The 21,785-nt window shown below is 37.0% G+C and overlaps 1 protein-coding gene across 1 annotated transcript; it reads left to right on the top strand.

The window, feature by feature from the left end:
* The first annotated feature begins 6,951 nt into the window (after positions 1-6,951).
* On the top strand, positions 6,952-21,570 carry LOC132549621 (GLIPR1-like protein 1). The gene is made up of 9 exons (XM_060213567.1): positions 6,952-6,994; positions 13,173-13,315; positions 14,803-15,021; positions 15,242-15,342; positions 18,109-18,197; positions 18,364-18,393; positions 19,926-20,027; positions 20,254-20,385; positions 21,506-21,570. Exons 1-9 carry the CDS (start codon positions 6,952-6,954, stop codon positions 21,568-21,570), a joined length of 924 nt encoding a protein of 307 aa, XP_060069550.1.
* Positions 21,571-21,785: the final 215 nt, after the last annotated feature.

Raw genomic sequence — 21,785 nt, 5'->3', positions numbered from 1 at the left:
AAAAATACTGTGGTTTTATGTTTATATTTCGTACGATAATGTCATAAATATTACCCATCCTAGGTAAGAGAATTCTCCTTAATAAAATCTCCGCGTTTGACCGAGGGTAGAATAACATTGGTGAATTAGAACACGTTCCTACAATAACAGTTTTATCTTTCTGTATTCAAATTATCGACATCTATGGGTCATCATTTCGTGACGTTTTGGTGTCAAGTGATTTTTCTACGGAATATATCATATTTCAGTATTCTGTAGACCTGATGTGCAAATACAAAATACATGGTGGTTATTTTGTTTAATCACCGTTTACACAACTATTAACGTCGTTAAATTTACTTGATTTTGCTGCATAAAACGTCGTTACAAATTATATTTTTTGTTTTTAAAGTTTTGTTTTGGTAAAATATAAATTATAGAAGCCTTTTGTACTTGAGGTGTTCCTGTTGTTTAGTGCAGAAATGTATCGAAGAAAATGTTTTTACAAAAAACAAATAAACCAACATGTCAATATAATCCAAACTCACTTTCAATAAAATCAGGGCAAAATATGAACAAAAGAAAGATTCACACAAGTGTTAATGAAAAAACACAAGGAGAATAAGGTTTTCCCGAAGACAAAGCGTCTTCTGCTTCATCGACGACACCTGTCATGTAAACCTTGGTCAATCAGAATAAGGAATGTATCTTTGTGTGCAAGCCAAATTATTTTCAGGCATTTCATTCAAACTATGCAGAAAGATCCTATTTAATATGAAAAGAGTCAGATTTTCAAAATAACCAGTGCCACCCCAGAAAGTGTATTTTAGATGTCTCGTGTTGTTAATGGTATGAATATGACAATCCTAATCGATACTGAACTCAACATGATCGTCCATACCTGAGGTATTTTTTTTTATTATAATCACGTCAACCGTAAAACATTATTGACTTAAAAGTTTGTATTACAAATGATTAGCTATTCTAACGTTACTTTTATGACCTTCAGTCGTAAACATGTCAACGTAACTTTTTTTTTTCAGTATGTCAGGTCTTTAAGTATCTGATTCAGTTGTACATACAAAGTTTTTATTTTCCTCCTTCACTGACCCATTCAAAATCACTGGACATTGTGAACCGAAACCTTAATTTATACCAATTTTATATCACAAAGGCGAAATGTCAACTAAATGTGTATACAAAAAAAGATGATTGTAACTACTTAACAGAGAACATGTTGGTTCCAGAGACATTTTCCTGTTATTCATGATGCAAATAATGAAACGTGAATAAGGAAAACCTTCTTGGAGTGTTGATATATAGCTGTCTCTCCTGGGTTCATCCATTTGTCAATATCTGTAAAATCCTGTTAGATTGTTCAGATACAAGAAGTGTATAACTCAGTCATCTTTTAGGACGTTTCATAATTGTTTTATCCACGCACACGTGGATTACTGCTCCACTGCCTGGGGAAAAGCGCCAACAAGAATGTTGTAAAACGAGAGCAGCAATAATTATTTTAAACTATGAGTTCTCCACACCTTCTTGTAATATGTTTAGGCACCTGAATGGGTTGCCTTTTTGTGAATGAGTTTTATAAAATTAAGCTGTTTTAATGTGCAATGTGCCTTATAATTTAGCTTCACAAAGTTTGAATTTTTTCACTTATTTGTCTGATGATCACAGTAGATTTACAAGGTCGTCCGCTTAACATGTGTTTTACTGGCCTCCTCATAAAACTAACAACGTTAGAAAAAACAGGAGTGTACTCGCGTGTTGCATTTCATGACATTTGGACGAGAAATGCAGCCTCACGAAGGATGGCCGTTATTCTGTACATACTTACAAACATTTTTACTATCCTCACAACATTTAACGAAGGCCAATGCCAACTGGACACTTTTGATATATTATACTTAAAGACACCAACATTATGTTACAATACACATTTATACACTTTCTTTGTTAAATAAGTTACATATATAGGCCCTTAGTATCAGTGATGAGTCCTAAAACGAAGAAACAGCTATATTATGCAGTTTAATTAATTGTTTTGCACTACTGTACCTAACTCTGCATATGTATTGGAAGGCGTTACATGTACCGACGATCCCGCCATGTAAAGATTTGCAAACTATGTAAGTAATATCATGTTCTTAAATGAGAAAAAACTCAACACAACGGAACCAACTGGCATTGACGAGTTTCAGACATGTCAAACTTCATATCGTTTACGGATAGAGAATACTTCTCAATGAGATCCACGAGAAGAAAATTCCAAATAGGAAAGCTGCGCAAAGGAGTGAATGCTGCGTCCAATTCCACTTCTCATTAGTGTATTAATAAAAAAAGATATATCGTTGCTATGTCAACATTCCAATAATGTCACGTGTTCACAACGACCGTGTGTAGTCTGCAAATACTGTCATGTCAGTATATATTTTTTTATATAAATCTCTTTTTACATATTTTGTGTCCTTCGTAATGAAATGTTAACACTACCATGTGATGCCGAATGCATGCTTCAGAATAAATTTGCCACTACACTTCAGCCTTTATTGCTGGAGGTGGTACAACATCTAATATCGGCTTACATGATTCGAAAGGACTTATCCTTAAAGAATGCTGTAGACCTGGAGATGATTATGAGAATCGTGTGAAATACGAGAAAACGTTGTGCAAGTGTAAATTTCTGAACTATTAATATCTTATCATTTAAAGACTAGCTATCATCAATAAATTTGTTAGTGAAATTGAGAAGATCGTTGGTAAAGGAGTCAGTTAAATACCATAGATTCAACTCCTCATGTAAACATTTATTTCTGAATTTTTGTGAAATTGAGGAGTCATGTGTAATCAATATTCAATTGGAACTGTTATGATACTAAAGCGTGATTTCTTCATACATCATTGTTAACGAATTCGAAGATATTGTTTTGTGGCTTTATATGATTTTTTGGTTATTTTTGTTTGCTTGTTCGGTTTATTGTTCTTGTATTTGGTTGTATAATTGGTTCATTATTCTGAGTGACAGTTGTTTTATAATTAAGTAATGGGAGACGTTTTCATATATAAAAAAAATCTTTGTATTATTTCAGTTTCAGATATGGGAAACTTCCGACCCAGAAAGATTCCGTTCCGCGGCCACTTCCTATTTTCAAAAAGCTCACTGGACTATCATAGTTTAGGGTATAACGGATAGAAAATCGTTAATGGAATCTAAACATTGGATAGACGCTATGGTAAGACATGAAATCGTCGACAACAAGAGCTTATGTTAACTTGAAGGTTAATAGTCATATTGTGACAGAATTATCCGGAATACATAGTGTCCATATGTAGGCCTTTTGGATTACTGACGTGTCCTAGAAGGTGATCCAGTTTACTTCATTATTTTGCTCCTTCTACTCTACCTTATTCTAACTTTTTTAGCGTCTCTCAGGCAAAATGGTTCAAATTTCGATTCTCAACGTCGCCGCTCGACATATATACATGTCATTGTCGTTTCAGCCTCGTTTTTAATCATTTAGAATTGTATTTACATTTTTATGTTGGATATGTTGACATGGTTTTGTTTTTGTAGGCATCAAGGTGGATTAGAAAGAGAGGTCACGTTTCAGGAAGCCAAAACATTTACTAGAAATCATGGGATGATTGGTCCACAAGGAAGACGTTAATGTCAATCAATCATTCTACAGCCTTGTTGTTTTCAGCGGACTTTCGTTTGGAAGAAAAATGCTGCTTCTTTTATTTAATTTCTTCAAAAACACGGATTTTATTGTTTGGAATTTGTTTCATTTTTTTCAACATTACAATAATGTTTCTTGCTGATGTAGTTCTGTTAATTGCATTTCCTAATTTCTTTTTGTATTTCTATAAAATGTCTATAAAATTAATTCCTTAAAAATACTGAGAAAATCCGTTAATGAAGAAACCGTTGGTGTTAATGAAGCTCTCCCCATTTTTGTCTGTGATTATAGGAATGTTGCGGTGGACATATATCTTCGATGCGTATTTCCTGTCAGGAAGATGCAAATTAGAGCATCCTACTCCACCATACACCAACTGCAAAAACCTTGAGGACATGCTGTGGATACTAGTTCACCAAGAGTGAAAATGGCTGACACGATCTTGATGGTTTGAGATCAAGAATGAACATGTACAAGGAGACTATCTATTCACCACGAACATGACAGAAACAAAATGTTTGCATTCAAAGATAAAAATGAACTTTGACATGCTAATTATCCTATTGGTGAAATTGTATGGAATTATCAGATGTTTCATGAAAACATTAAAAGAAACTTTTATTGAAAGTATTTTTCTACTTAGCAAATAAAATATTTTTTTTTTCATTTTCTTATTTTTCTCTCTTGTTTCCTTTAGACCAGACAATTGTTTCTTAGCAAATATATTCTAGATAAACAACGAGTTTGCTGAAGTGGCGATCATCTCGCACAACACTAAATCAATTAGGAAACAAAACTGGTTTCATGTAACATTTCGACATTCAGAACTTTTGTACTGATCTTTCTGTGGAGGAGGTGTGATTTATTCATTCACGGAGTATGACCTATGTTTCTAATTCATTGGTCATTTCATTGGGACTAATGTTTGAGATAACCAATAATGTTTTGCTTGTGTTTGACAGAAGAAATTCTCTAACCATTGAATGGTACGCTTTGTTAAGAGATTTGCAGTATGTACATGTCAAAATGTTATATGTGAATTGGTTGACAAACAGTGAATTCTAACCCACAGATCTATATACAGTATGTTTTTCACAGTTTATTCACACCACAGTAGCAAAAACAACTTACATGTCTACATCAACATAATCCACCTCAAATTACTAAACCTATGGTAAAATATGAACAAAAGACACATTTGTTCAGATACTCTTACCACAGACAAGTAATTTTCATTTCCACACAAATTTACTGTAAACAGATTGTCCAAAATAGCACCTTTTCATAATTTAGAGTGAAGTACAATAGAACCAAACAATGAAGTAAACTGCATGATACAGCTGTTTCCTCCTTCTAGGACTCGACAGTGATACTACATCATACAGCTGTTTCGTCTTTCTAGGGCTCCTCAGTGATACTACATCATGCAGCTGTTTCGTCCTTCTAGGACTCGTCCGTGATGCTACATCATACAGCTGATTCGTCCTTCTAGGACTCGTCAGTGATGCTACATCATACAGCTGTTTCGTCCTTCTAGGACTCGTCCGTGTTGCTACATCATACAGCTGATTCGTCCTTCTAGGACTCGTCCGTGATGCTACATCATACAGCTGATTCGTCCTTCTAGGTACCGTCAGTGATGCTACATCATACAGCTGTTTCGTCCTTCTAGGTATCGTCAGTTTGAAACCTGGAGGTATTCAATTGAATTTGTTAGCAGACTAGCCCTTAATATGTCTCCCCCACATTCTTTATTTATACTTTTCCGGGATGCCTCACGTCATGTATGTGTATTTTCTTCCATGTAATACCATAATTTCAAAATAAGAAGCGAGATTATCGCCATGCTATCTACAGGGCATCGACCTCTTCAACCAGAATATCGCAAAATGAAACACGACACCGTCTAACATCATTATTTTGTATGAAATACGCCATCATCGCCCATCCTACCACACACGATACTGTTTTTATTGGACGATATAATCAAGATTACTGACGACAAAAGGAAAACATATCTGACGGTTATGGACAGAGGAGTTATATGACGATGATTCCATTTAACCTTTACATGATATTCTGTGTGGAACGGTATTATCACAAGACGTGCTTTCTCCTTTAATGGGCTGCTCTCTTTGTCCATTATCAGAGTAAGCTATATTTGGAATTCATTATTAAAGCAAATGTTTGTGTTTCATTAGTAGAACTCTCGATTGGGTAATAGAAACAATTAAGAGAAATAAAACAATAAAACAAATCCCTGAGATTTGGATATTTCTTTATTAACATACATAAAATATGTTTATCACTAAGACAATCTGAATATCAAAAGCTGTGATTCGTAGGTATCCGCATTGAAAATACGCTTTCAATTATCTTCATATTAACACTGATTTCATCTCTCCTTTCGTAAACCGTTGTTTCAAGAATGTAAATGGAAATTGAAATATGTTGGATGTCCATTATCTGCCTTCCACGCTTTATTGTAATCGAATTGTAGGTTTAAAATATAGACATGTATTAAAGTTCACATTATCGGATACGTGAAAAGTATGTGATCTATCGAATTATGCTCCTAGTGCATCTTCTCATCCAGAATTTTTAATGTGTTATATACCTGAAGTACTTAGTACCACGGGCGAGGTGTACAAGAACAAAGCTTGAGTGTGATATTTGATTTATCATATCACTTGACTATATTTCATTCTAAATTTCTCAAAAAAAGGTGTTTTCCATGATTTGTCTTTTGTTTGAAATGTTCAGTTAAAAGTTCATTGCTTGAAGCATTTTTTTTTTCATATTGTAGTAACATGCAGTACACCGCTGTTCCGTTTCGGCGACGTTGGCACGAGATCCATCTTCGTCAGCATACCGTTCAGCGTGTCAACGTATGGGTAATTGTCGACCACAATAGCCTGGTTTAGTTTATTGATAACATATATAGAAATATTTACTTTAGTCATCGGGAGTTTCGCAATAAAAACCTTTTCCTGAGAATTTAACGGCCCTAGAAAGGGCGGTGACATTTTCGTTGTCTATTGCTTGCTCTCACCAACTCTTCCAATACTTCTATATCCCTATATGTGTGTACTATTCTGTTCCTCTCTACATAAATCAACTGAAAGGTTTCTACATATTATATTCTCTTTATTAATTGATATCAATTATTGATACAGCCACAGCTAATGGCAATCTTCACTCGAGCATTCATGATGTTATTGGCCAGTCGCTTAATCTGATTGTGCCGAAAATCAGGTAAAAAAATACTTAATGAGTAGTCAGAATGGAACCAGGCAATCCCGAGGACATCCCAGACGGTTCAGGAGGTAAACCATTCTCGGTTACCTGTAAGAGTGGGTATTAGTCCCCAGTCGCATCACCTGTCAAGCATGGGTCATGCTAGAATTGTGTGCAACATGGGCACTTCGCGAGGGACTGTAACGAAACAGGAGGACAAGGTGAACGGTACTTGAAACCGTATGATCTGCATGAATTGCAGTCACAAGACCTGGGGAGAAGGCTGGTCGCAGCTTGCACTGTATGGACAAGATGTGGAGCTATGTATAAGAAAAGATGTCCAGAAGCATGTAACAGGACTTTATGGATAAAGTTCGTGACCTACCATCCAAGGTCCATTTCAAGCAGATCAAAACCCTTGTGAGACTCAAACAAACAGTGATCTGGTAAGGAATGACTGACAGCGTGAAACAGTTCGTGGCCTCTTGCAAGGTCTGTACGTATAACAAACCAACCTCCCGGGAAGCTCTAACGGAACTCTGATCATTTCCGGTCCTTTACCTGTGTCACAGCAAGGAAACATGCATTCCCCTGCTAGTATACCAATTTTGTAAAAGGTCTGAATGTTGTGCGCTATCGTGTCAGAATGCTGCGAGAATGGCGAAGGTGACCTTACATGGATCCTTGATATTAAGATGTACTATTGAACGTTATACTTACCAGGATCCGTGAGATTAGGATGTCCTACTGAACTTTATACTTACCAGGATCCTTGAGACTAGGATGTCCTACAGAACTTTATACTTACCAGGATCCTTGAGACTAGGATGTCCTACAGAACTTTATACTTACCAGGATCCTTGAGACTAGGATGTACTACTGAACTTTATACTTACCAGGATCCGTGAAATTAGGATGCCCTACTGAACTTTATATGTACGAGGATCCTTGATACTAGGATGTACTACTGAACTTTATACTTTCCAGGATCCGTTAGATTAGGATGCCCTACTGAACTTTATACTTACCAGGATCCGTGAGATTAGGATGCCCTACTGAACTTTATACTTACCAGGATCCTTGATACTAGGATGTACCACTAAACTTAATACTTATCAGGATCCTTGAGACTAGGATGTACTACTGAACTTTATACTTACCAGGATCCGTGAAATTAGGATGTACTACTGAACTTTATACTTACCAGGATCCGTGAGATTAGGATGCCCTACTGAACTTTATATGTACGAGGATCCTTGATACTAGGATGTACTACTGAACTTTATACTTACCAGGATCCGTGAGATTAGGATGTCCTACTGAATTTTTTATGTACGAGGATCCGTGAAATTAGGATGTACTACTGAACTTTGTACTTACCAGGATCCGTGAGATTAGGATGCCCTACTGAACTTTATACTTACCAGGATCCTTGATACTAGGATGTACTACTAAACTTAATACTTATCAGGATCCTTGAGACTAGGATGTACTATTGAACTTTATATGTACGAGGATCCTTGAGACTAGGATGTACTACTGAACTTTATACTTACCAGGATCCGTGAGATTAGGATGCCCTACTGAACTTTATATGTACGAGGATCCTTGAGACTAGGATGTACTACTGAACTTTATACTTACCAGGATCCTTGAGACTAGGATGTTCTACTGAACTTTATACTTACCAGGATCCGTGAGATTAGGATGCCCTACTGAACTTTATATGTACGAGGATCCTTGAGACTAGGATGTCCTACAGAACTTTATACTTACCAGGATCCTTGAGACTAGGATGTACTACTGAACTTTATACTTACCAGGATCCGTGAAATTAGGATGTACTACTGAACTTTATACTTACCAGGATCCGTGAGATTAGGATGCCCTACTGAACTTTATATGTACGAGGATCCTTGATACTAGGATGTACTACTGAACTTTATACTTACCAGGATCCGTGAGATTAGGATGTCCTACTGATACGAGGATCCGTGAAATTAGGATGTACTACTGAACTTTGTACTTACCAGGATCCTTGATGCCCTACTGAACTTTATACTTACCAGGATCCTTGTACTACTGAACTTTAATACTTATCAGGATCCTTGAGACTAGGATGTACTATTGAACTTTATATGTACGAGGATCCTTGAGACTAGGATGTACTACTGAACTTTATACTTACCAGGATCCGTGAGATTAGGATGCCCTACTGAACTTTATATGTACGAGGATCCTTGAGACTAGGATGTACTACTGAACTTTATACTTACCAGGATCCTTGAGACTAGGATGTTCTACTGAACTTTATACTTACCAGGATCCGTGAGATTAGGATGCCCTACTGAACTTTATATGTACGAGGATCCTTGAGACTAGGATGTCCTACAGAACTTTATACTTACCAGGATCCTTGAGACTAGGATGTACTACTGAACTTTATACTTACCAGGATCCGTGAGATTAGGATGCCCTACTGAACTTTATACTTACCAAGATCCTTGAGACTAGGATGTACTACTAAACTTAATACTTATCAGGATCCTTGAGACTAGGATGTACTATTGAACTTTATATGTACGAGGATCCTTGAGACTAGGATGTACTACTAAACTTAATACTTATCAGGATCCTTGAGACTAGGATGTACTATTGAACTTTATATGTACGAGGATCCTTGAGACTAGGATGTACTACTGAACTTTATACTTACCAGGATTCCTGAGATAATGATGTCCTACTAATTTTATACTTACCAGGATCCTTGAGACTAGAATGTCCTACAGAACTTTATATGTACGAGGATCCGTGAGACTAGGATGTACTACTGAACTTTATACTTACCAGGATCCGTGAGATTAGGATGTACTACTGAACTTTATACTTACCAGGATCCGTGAGATTAGGATGCCCTACAGAACTTTATACTTACCAGGATCCTTGAGACTAGGAGGTACTACTGAACTTTATACTTACCAGGATCCTTGAGACTAGGATGCCCTTCTGAACTTTATATGTACGAGGATCCTTGAGATTAGGATGTTCTACTGAACTTTATACTTACCAGGATCCTTGACACTAGGATGTCCTACTGAACTTTATACTTACCAGGATCCTTGAGACTAGGATGTACTACTTAACTCTATATGTACGAGGATCCTTGATACTAGGATGTACTACTGAACTTTAATCTTACCAGGATCCGTGAGATTAGGATGTCCTACTGAACTTTATACTTACCAGGATCCTTGAGACAAGGATGTACTACTGAAATTTTTACTTACCAGGATCCGTGAGATTAGGATGTCCTACTGAACTTTATACTTACCAGGGCAAAATCAGGATGGAACTGTGGTGTCTGGAATCTGCGAACTGCAACAGATTTCAAAAACGTGTACTGCGTGAAGCGGTACAATCAAAACATAATCCAAGCCATACGCTGTTTCTTAAAGGAAAGGCATAGAACATTGGATCTTTATTTCCGACAACTGAAGAAAACTATTCGAGTTCGGGATAGAAGTTTGCAAACCGATGGATATTTCCCTGGGTATCGTATCGCTGAACCAAGAACGCAGTATATTCACTCCTCCAAGAACTAGGATCTCATGGAAAAACAAAAGTAATGAAAAACCAAACAAATTTAAACGAATAGCTCATGAGAACCTGCCTTCGACGCAGGACCGTAATAAGCGCTCCTATGATGAACACTTAAACCAAAACCACGGGACTCCGCGATCAAGATGGGACAGCACAAATCTAAGATTACTTTGGTAGGGTGCACACGAAGGCACCACTGTTAAGTTGCCAGTTTTACATCGACTTTTTATATGACCGCCTGAAACCAACTAAGATCCCGCTATAGCCCAAAAGACACACTTAACCACGTGGTGGGACTGAGGCGGTTAACATCTCAGACAGGGAGGACATGCAGATCTACACACTGTTCTGTATTGACCAGGGACTCACAATGAAATTCCGGACGTCCTTTCCACGGCTAATGCTGGAAGATGAATATTCTGTGAATAAGCGAGAATCTTGACAGGTGCTGCATCTAAGTCATCAGGATAGGAAGGCTATCAATCCAACAAGATATAATGACAGACAGGAATATCCTTACGTATTATGCAAATCAGATCTAGATACCGGCTGGTGAGTTACCTAAGCCAAACAGGGACATTAAGTATAGGAAGCCTCCTGCTTTTGGAAGAAAACTGGCAGAAAAAAGTTGCCTATGCCGAAGCTCCGTTTGAGCGACTTTTCTTGTAAATATCGAGATGTTCAAGGACAGGTCAGCCATCGTTTGACGTAAGCACGATACACATTGTAAGACATTCTACAATGAAGGGCGTGCTGCCGTATTTGTTTTGGGTTATTAATAAGATATATAACAATACTTGCACGAATTTTCGGCTCTGTGTTGTACAGCTTTATACCATGTCTAATTATAGCTGGTAGTGCAATAATCCTTTCATAAATTTCATTGTGTATCGTTAAAATTGATAGTTTTTTCTTTTTCTGTTAAAATTGATAGTTTTTTCTTTTTCTGTTGAGCAATATTCGTAACGTCCCAGTATATTTACTAATTGAAACATAGACTTACCACTGTAGATCAGTACGATCAATTCTATAAAACCGCCAAGTATCTCTAGAATCATTATTATCATCTTCATTTCAATCATTGTATTGATATGAATATCGAAAGGATTTAACATCACGCTGTAAACCCCATATCATTAATAAAACAAAATCAGAAATGTCTGAGTGAATTGACGCCCATCGATGTTTTCTTTATCTATTGCATGAAGTGTATTATCCAGTTGTGTATCTCCAGACCAATTGTAAATGAGAAATTAAGCTTGCCACCCACGTGTTACCAACGCAATGTAATGAAATTGACAAGTCTTATAAAGTCTGGCATTCATTCTCAGCGACTATCTGATTCCTAAGCAAGGAGTCAAAACCAGGATGATGATTCTGATGATAATAAAAGCAGGTGAGTTTTTCGTAAATTATTTTTGTTATAAAATACAAGTGATTTTTTTATAAACCTAATGTTCTGCTTTCCAGTACAAACTGTGAAAGTCGATGGTAATAATGCTCACAGTTCTTAAATCATATGTTTCTAAAGCCACAAAACAAACAATTATAAAATCATTTTTAAATATCTTATATAACATAATGGATATTATTTCTCTACTTATATGGTGTTGTTTATGTGTCGCAGTTAATTCGACATTCAAAGACTTGCTCTAAATAAAACGATTAGTGCAAGATGACAAATTTACATCAGCTTCAAGAAATTCACGGTTGTCCCAATGATCACATTAGGAAATATTCTACATCTGCATATCGTTATGAAATATGATGTCTGTTAGTATACCGTTGTTGTGTTTTTTTACCGTGTTCTCATTTTGGAACGTGACATATAATTGGGTTTACCAAGATTTACATGGCGAATGTTGACGATGAAGTAGAAGACGCCTACTCTTTAGGAACACCGGCTAATATTATCTTTGTATTTTTTCTCCGTGTAATTTGTATATTTAGTTCAATTTCTCAGGAAAGTTTAACAATCACATTTTTTCGAGTTGATCTATACAAAGAAGTAATATTTCATGTACCGTTTTTCCACGGTGATAGGCAATATCAATACCAAATCATTCGTCAATAAGCAATGATCTAACAAGTTTTTGCGAGCAAACTCTTAACAAACGTTAGCATTTCCTGCCAAAGAGTGAAAGATAACCGTTGCAAATGACTCCAATCTTCAGGAGAGAATTTTCTCTTACGCTGTTTTTACCTTTAATATAGGATATATAGTGTATATCATCTACTACAAAAATGTAACCTATAACTCACTTTATGTTGATATCGAACACGAATGAAAAATTTATCTTTACTCAACTTTCTTTTTGTCTAAGAAACCTGCCTACATTAAAACACGATTTGCAGACCCGAATTAATCAACTAAAGGCAAAGATGGAGAATAGCGTTTTACATGTACCGTTTGTTTTCTATATCGCTGATCAAACCAATCACATGGAAACAACTAAGTTTGGGAATGCATGACTAAGCAATTGTCAAAATAAAATTTACTGAATTTTGAAATATTTTCCTAAAACAGTGTCAATGAAAGGAACTGGTAAATAGAAAATTTATGAATTAATGATTTCATAATTTCATATATGTACCAATTTCTGTAATAATTTCAGTATTTGATATAATTTTCATTTGATGTTAATGTTATCACTCAACTGTTGACAGCTGTCCTTGTGGCAAGCGTATATCCCGAAGTGTTTTGTCTAGATGCCAGGGCTATTGAAACAGTCCTTGTCACGCACAACACCTTCCGCAGAAATTTCGCTAATGGTGTGTACGGAACCAACGCTGCAAATATGAAGGAAATGGTAATTTTTAATACAATTATTGTAATAAGTTGAGTGCATAAATCCATCCAAAATGATAGTTATGGTCGATATTTCTTAAAATAAAAAAGAACTTAGTAATTGATACTAAGGCAAAATAATGGGAAATAAAAAAAGAAGTATAGAACTTGAAAAAAAGTGATGATGTTCCCATAAAGTTTCAACAATTTGGTAACTTGTGGTATTTGACAATTGAAAAGTATTTTAAGAGGACACAACTTAACGTTTTGGAGAAAAAACAAAGTTTCTTTATCAGCAAATTTAGAAACAATGTCAAATAACTAACTTTACATCGAAAATGTTTTTCATTAACTTATGAAATTTCTCCACATTTTGAAAGTCTGAGAGGCTAATATGGCATCGTTTTGACCTTCATTTATAGGCAAAACTTCATTCATCATATAACAAAATACAATGGTCTGCGGAACCGGGCAATAAACCATTCGCAGTATCCGACAGCTCATTAAGCTGTTGATGATTTAAGGATGTACTCCTTTGAAACTTCCAGTATTGTTTTTTCTTACATTGTTTTGAAAGGTTTGATTTTAGATAGTAGATTAAAAGCATCAATATGTCGCTACACTACTGTTTCCGATATAGGCGTCAAAATATGTGCCACAGGAAATAACTTAAATTGAAATGAGTCTTCGTCTTTCATTACAACGTAAGATACTTGGACATAGACAGTTTTTCATAGATCAAGAAACCATCTAAAAGATTTATTTTTGAGTCCTAAAATCCGGGTCACCAAATCGAAATTCAAGTGTTTGATATCTGATTTTTGTCGTGGTAGTTCTTACAAATCAAAAGAATTACCTTAGCAACCAGAAAACGCTCAAATTGTTGCCACTATAAACAAAATCACACCGTCAACTTCGCTGTTAAAAACTTTAGCCCACAAGCGACATTTCTTTAAAACAACTGACACGTTGCCTAATTAGTACAACTGTTTATATAAATTGACAAAAAGACAAAAGACCAAGCTCTAATATTGGAGTTCGAAATATGTCTTACATCCGGTCAACACATCAGAGTAGTACATACCTAAACACAAACCTGAGTTGTACAAACTAATCCGATCATGGGTGATTATCCTAATGCACATTCCGCCTACTCATTCAGTTGTCCATGGTTTGAAATAGGTCGTAATTGTATCAACTTGTAGGAAAGGTTATGGTAGACTAGTGCTATTAGCAGACCATTACATTACTGGTGACAGAGGAAATTGAAAGTAGAGATATCAACACAAAACAAAATGTTTTTGGATAACAAGAACAATTGAATAACACAATAATCATTAATAAGCTTCAATGTTGATATTAAGTGTTTGATCCCGAAATTGAATCTGATTTTGTTGCTGAGTATTGTTCATGTTGTTTTTGTAGCCTACAATCGGTATTCACAAATCCTAGCTTTGCTCTATCTATGGCGAAATGCACGTTTAAATGTCAGTGATGTTTTTATCATAGGTATGGTCTAGAACACTACAACTGCAGGCAGAGCAGGCGTTGGATTGTTCTCTGGCAGGTTCATTACACACTGATCCGTACGATATATATACGAACGTCGGTGTTAGCGAAAGGGGCTACATCTCAAATATACTGGACTCGTGGATGTCAGAAAAACAACATTTTATCCCTCAACTGCAAACGTGCATTCGTCTTCATAAGTGCAAACGGTTTCTTACGGTAGGTTTATGTATGTATGTACAAGTGTATGTGTGTGTATGTGGTTGTGTGTGTGTGTGTGTGTGATTGTGTGTGCGTGTGTGTGATTGTGTGTGTGTGTGTGGTTGTGTATGTGTGTGTGTGTGTGTGTGTGTGTGTGTGTGTGTGTGTGTGTGTGTGTGTGTTGAGATTTTTTTTATCTTGTTGTATTTCAGTTAAACATATGTTTTTCATATTGCAGATGATCCATGCTGGACACCATGAAGTCGGTTGTGCCCATACACGTCAATGCCGCGTCAGGAATGTACGTGTGAATCTTCTTGTGTGCAAATATGGCATAAGGTAAGTTAAGTGTTAATTATCCTATCTTCAAAACATGATGTTCCCGAACACCTCGTCTTAATCTATGTACTATTTTCAGGAGTCTCTATGTAAATCTTTTTTTGTTCATATTTTGCCCTAGTTTTACTGAGTTTAGATTATGATTATGTTGATTTGTTGGTATTTTCATATTTTTGTTTTGTTTTTTATACAATTATCATGATTGTTCTAGATTTAAAATCTTTCATTTCACTTTGGTTAACTTGGGTTTGGTCTTCCTTAAACTACAGAAATAATCTCAAAAACCCCTTCCACTGATTAATATATATATACACAGCCAATCACTATTTATCAAACATTGTATCTCGAAGTCGATCATGATTTGACGTTAGAACATGCTCAATAGGTCGATGCGACCATCAACAGGATATTTAACAAAGGAAATATAGATACAGATGCAGAGTTTTTCCGCTGCGATTGCCCAAGGGTAGGAACTTTTTACCTCCTCCCAGACATCCACAAGGATGGTAACCCTGGTAGATCTATCGAATGGGTACCCCACAGTAAAAAATCTAAAAGTTCATTGACTTCCACCTACGCCCTCATATAGATGACCTACCATCTTACTTGAAATATACCACATACTATCTAAAAAGACATCATGTAGCTATCTACCTGAAGATACGCTCCTAGTAACTATAGATGTAGTCTCCCTCAACACCAACATCCCATACGAGGATGACATCTTAGCTTATCGTACAGCATTGAACACCAGGGAGTACACACATCCTACAACAGATAGTCTGTTAAAACTTCTAAAGTTAATGCTTACGTTAAACAACGTTACAGTCAACGGAGAGCATTATATACAAATCAGTGGTACTGCCATGGGCACCATCATATGCAAATGTATTCATAGGCCACCTTGAGTCTAGGCTACTTGCAGCTGGTTTAGATTCCTTCATGACAACGAGATCAAATGGACATCCAGTCGCGAATATCTTGATAATTTCATTTGTTTCTGACGACGGCGTCTTTAGACGCCATTGCTTACAATTGAAGTCCTATCTACTCAACAGGGGATATACAGCAGCTCTGATCGACCGCGACATCGATATAGTTAAAAAAACTAGACAGGGCTAGTACACTTAAATATCAGGTCCGACCAAAACCTGGGAGAGAACCTTGGTAACCTTTTACTCCAGTATGCCACCATTGTCAACAATCTTCCAGAGACACTAGTAAATTTTGCTATCGCCCAGTAAACCTCAGATGGCTTTCCCGGAACCCCCAATACTAACTTATCACAGACCGCAAAACTACAGAGACCTGGTTTTGAGCTGTGAGCTTATATCAACTACCCACAATACTGCAACTGGCTGTTTCAAACATGTAACAGTAAGAGGTGCAAGCTTTGTTCGTATACTCACACTACCAATTAATTCAAATGTGAGATCAACGGCCAAGAACAACCACATCCTCCAGTCGGTATCCTGTACATAGGCCAATGTAAAATACGTTATTACATGTGCCAGTTGCCATTTGCAGTATATGGGGGAGACCAAAACACGTCTTTATCTCAGGATCAACAATCATCAATGTTCTATGAAACAGTAATAAGACATTTCAGCATGCCAAGCCATTCATGGCATGACATGCAGGTGGTACCCATTGACCACTGCAGGAGTTTGAGTGACCAGCAACGTCTCAGTAAGGAACGACACTTGATCAACCAACTCCAAACCTACTACCCACTCGGCATGAACGAGAGATGACCTTGACCTACACATACATTCATTAATTTTTTACAATACATTTTCTTATTTTTAATCAAACAATTCCACAAAAATTTAGAAGTGTCTAGAGTGCAAAACATACCGATATTGAATCACCATTTTACATACACCAACTTGGGGTGTTTTTGTCCCTTATAAAGGGCCTTCAGCGTCCATCGGCCGAAGGGATTATCGAGACACTTAAATTTACACAACCGCTTCCGATTTAGATTTATAACTTTGTATTTGTGTTATGTTCTATGTATGTTATGTAATTAAATGTAATATTTGTGTCTTGATAAAGGCACAATATATATATATATATATATATATATATCTAATAAGCGTTTTATTTTTATTTAAATAGAGATCGAATGCCTTTTCGATTTCTTCAGTTAGTTATTTTTGAGATCAATTGATGTCTCACATTTAAGTAATAAGAAATATATTAACTATGTCCGTGATAGATAACTCCCTAAAACATTATAGCAATATTACGAGAGACTCTTCAACACTAGGTACATACCTCGATATGTACGCAACCAACTTGGCCAGCCTTACACAAAGCGGTGTAATTGCCCTTTTAATTTTGGCAGGTAAAATATAGTTCTGTGATGTAAAAACAACATAAATACGACGTGTAAATTGAAACTCAAACTAATGAAACGAGGACAAAATATAAAAAAAATTTAGAATGACACAGAGTTCTTTCCGCAATTAGTGTTTGAACGCCGGTGCAGGTCCTCTGGTTTCCATTTTATAGGCCGGAGTTCTAACGTTCATCCACTCCAGACAGGTATCAAAACGTCGATAAAATGACAGAATATTAGGAACAGATTTTGCGACTTGGAAATCTATCATTGTTGGTTTCATTGTGATAAAATAGCGATAAGAAAGATCGATATCAAACTGATGCTGACAGAGTTCTTTCTCTACATTTCACTCGTTCCTGGTTATTGATTTGTCAATCTAATCAATGACCATACATATATACCTTTCACTTCGTTGATAGTGAGGATCCCATTGTTCCAGCATTTAAGACAGGAGCACCATGCACCAAGTGTGACGGAACTATGTCATTTTGTGAAAACGGACTCTGCGGTAAATATTTGTTCATGTATACTCTAGCAGTTTGAATAAATGATCTTATCGATGGTTTTTTGATCGCTCTCATTTACTTGCTTTTTGATGACAAAAAAAAAAAAAACTTTTAAAAAAATCAACTAATAAATTTAGCAGTCTAATAGTTGTCTTATTCCGGTTACAGTGCCGTGTTTGCAGACTGACAGAAACTGCGGTAGGTAAACATTTTCCCTATACTCAAAATAAGAATGGAAATAACGCATAAAAGGTGCATAAAAAACTAGGGATCAATAATGTGTTTATCATTCCCTCCTCATAAGGTTGCATTTACTAAACCTTGTTACTTGTCATGGTACTGTAGAAGGGTTTTTGTTGGTGTGTGTGTGTGTGTGTGTGTGTGTGTGTGTGTGTGTGTGTGTGTGTGTGTGTGTGTGTGTGTGTGTGTGTGTGTGTGTGTGTGTGTGTGTGTGTGTGTGTGTGTGTGTGTGTGTGTGTGTGTGTGTGTGTGTGTGTGTGTGTGTGTGTGTGTGTGTGTGTGTGTGTGTGTGTGTGTGTGTGTGTGTGTGTGTGTGTGTGTGTGTGTGTGTGTGTGTGTGTGTGTGTGTGTGTGTGTGTGTGTGTGTGTGTGTGTGTGTGTGTGTGTGTGTGTGTGTGTGTGTGTGTGTGTGTGTGTGTGTGTGTGTGTGTGTGTGTGTGTGTGTGTGTGTGTGTGTGTGTGTGTGTGTGTGTGTGTGTGTGGTGTGTGTGTGTGTGTGTGTGTGTGTGTGTGTGTGTGTGTGTGTGTGTGTGTGTGTGTGTGTGTGTGTGTGTGTGTGTGTGTGTGTGTGTGTGTGTGTGTGTGTGTGTGTGTGTGTGTGTGTGTGTGTGTGTGTGTGTGTGTGTGTGTGTGTGTGTGTGTGTGTGTGTGTGTGTGTGTGTGTGTGTGTGTGTGTGTGTGTGTGTGTGTGTGTGTGTGTGTGTGTGTGTGTGTGTGTGTGTGTGTGTGTGTGTGTGTGTGTGTGTGTGTGTGTGTGTGTGTGTGTGTGTGTGTGTGTGTGTGTGTGTGTGTGTGTGTGTGTGTGTGTGTGTGTGTGTGTGTGTGTGTGTGTGTGTGTGTGTGTGTGTGTGTGTGTGTGTGTGTGTGTGTGTGTGTGTGTGTGTGTGTGTGTGTGTGTGTGTGTGTGTGTGTGTGTGTGTGTGTGTGTGTGTGTGTGTGTGTGTGTGTGTGTGTGTGTGTGTGTGTGTGTGTGTGTGTGTGTGTGTGTGTGTGTGTGTGTGTGTGTGTGTGTGTGTGTGTGTGTGTGTGTGTGTGTGTGTGTGTGTGTGTGTGTGTGTGTGTGTGTGTGTGTGTGTGTGTGTGTGTGTGTGTGTGTGTGTGTGTGTGTGTGTGTGTGTGTGTGTGTGTGTGTGTGTGTGTGTGTGTGTGTGTGTGTGTGTGTGTGTGTGTGTGTGGGGTGTGTGTGTGTGTGTGTGTGTGTGTGTGTGTGTGTGTGTGTGTGTGTGTGTGTGTGTGTGTGTGTGTGTGTGTGTGTGTGTGTGTGTGTGTGTGTGTGTGTGTGTGTGTGTGTGTGTGTGTGTGTGTGTGTGTGTGTGTGTGTGTGTGTGTGTGTGTGTGTGTGTGTGTGTGTGTGTGGGAGGGGAGTCAGAGTGCTTTTAGTTGAAATCATTACTGTAAAAAAGGATTAACTACAAAGCCTGTCGCTTTGTTAACCTCATTATATCATCTATTCTCGATATAGTCTGTATCAGTGTACTAATCTGTTGTAGACTGCCGAAAAACGTGTTACCGGGAATCGATTGGCGATGGTTCACTGGACAATAACACGTGTACATGCACATGTGCGTACGGATTGGGACCAAACTGCGATGGTAAATTAACAAATAGGCACATTTTAAACTGCGAACAGTTCAATAAAAATTGGTATCAGTGTTAGAAAAAGTATACATATGTTTCTTTAGATTGATGTTGATGGTTAAACATGTGATTATTTATATTGGCTCTGTTCGTTTAGTAAGACAACACACACATATATTTATATAATTATAAACAGGACCGTAATATCGTTTTCTCCTAACATGAATATTATCGTTGCAGAGGACTGCGTAAACCCAGAGATGTACGTTGACTGGGATATATGCTCTGAAGTTAGGGAACAAGATTGTCAGTCGGATAGTCTTGAGGAAAGAGAAATTCTAAGAAAGATGTGCCCCGCCCAATGCGCATGCAGTATGTTGATGGTTTTTTTCAAAAATATTAATAAGAGCTGTGAAAATTATATTAGATAGTCAATAATGAGCGTAAAATTAAACGGAAGGCGCCAATCAATACATACGTTACTTATCAAGTGCCCATTAACTTATAATTTAACTGTAACACGCGCGCCATTTTTTATTCATGCGAGTTACGAAATTATGAAAAGTATTGAATCAAGGGGCCACTACACCTTCCCTGATTTTAAAATTTCTTTCAGTCAATTTTCATTTCCATCAATTGCCTTATCAGATGCAAACTTCCGGCCTTTAGGATCACCGACGAGATCTAGATGAAGCTGTATGGTGCAATTCAGTTATAATTTGACTCTAATGTATCTTACTTTTAATTTGGTTTGAAAAGAGTTCATCACTTGTATGTCTTATGTGTAATATAATCATTCACAAACGCGGTGAAAGTCTTTTTGAAAATTGTGAAGTAGGAAATGAGTGAGACTGAATATAACCTATGTATACGAGTTGTGAAAATCATATTAAATAGTCAATAAACAATCAATACTGAGCTGAATATAACCTATATTAAAATATTGCCTAGTGGTTATTTGTATGGCAGCTATGCTGGATGGTGGACTTATTGATTAACTTGATACATTTTTCGCCGTGTCCATAACCACCTTACAATTCAGTTACATCCTCATTAGCACAGCAATAGACAATTGAACACTGCTTTAAGAATACGGGTCTCGTCTGCAGCCAATAACAAAATTAAGACCTTTCAGTCATATATATGTAAACCAACAACCAAGATCATAATTTCATTTATATCTAATACTTTTGGACCTTGGTTCATTATTCTGTCTACTCGTTAACCTTGATAGTGTGTACCTTCTGCGCAAATTTTAAAGTCGCAGTTCTATGTAAAGTGTAATTTCTATTTCTCTTCCTTTTCACTGCACTTTTAAAGTATGCATTTGTAGTTAAATATCGTTTAAGTTTTCTCTCCTTAGAATAAAATTTTATACCCTTTTATAGCATTTAAATTGTTTGTTCCATCGGAGTGGATCAGTTGTTTTGAGATTAAAGCTGTAATTGAAAATAGCGTTCTGAAATCTTAGAAATCTTGCTTTTCATTACAGGGCGGCACCCAGAAGCAAGTATGAGACACAATGACGCTGGTTTGTCGGCTAATCACAGAGCTTGAGACCAAAGCGACAGCTGCTGCGTAGAACTTAGGAAATGAATCATTATTATTCTACAACGGATTTTGGACTTTGTCGGTGGATGAGTTCTCTAGTCATTATTAAGGACTATTTGAAACAAAATCTCACTTCGAATCATGACAAGGCAACAACAGACGAAAAGGTCTAACGCTGTGTGTGGAAAGCATCAAGCACAAAAGTATTCATTACAGTTCGA

Source organism: Ylistrum balloti, unplaced genomic scaffold (assembly GCF_031769215.1).
Source record: "Ylistrum balloti isolate Yb309-2 unplaced genomic scaffold, AGI_CSIRO_Ybal_v1 Utg370070, whole genome shotgun sequence".
Lineage (NCBI taxonomy): Eukaryota > Metazoa > Mollusca > Bivalvia > Pectinida > Pectinidae > Ylistrum > Ylistrum balloti.
The sequence above is the reverse complement of the archived record's forward strand: the minus strand, read 5'-3'. Positions and strand labels throughout refer to the sequence as shown.

What these genes read in the sequence shown, in the direction of transcription:
- LOC132549621 (XM_060213567.1), top strand. Translation starts at nt 6,952, where the DNA reads ATGGAACCAGGCAATCCCGAGGACATCCCAGACGGTTCAGGAG. An exon ending in CTGCAAATATGAAGGAAATG is followed by an intron (nt 13,316 to 14,802) that starts GTAATTTTTAAT and finishes TTTTTATCATAG; the next exon opens with GTATGGTCTAGAACACTACA. An exon ending in AGTGCAAACGGTTTCTTACG is followed by an intron (nt 15,022 to 15,241) that starts GTAGGTTTATGT and finishes TTCATATTGCAG; the next exon opens with ATGATCCATGCTGGACACCA.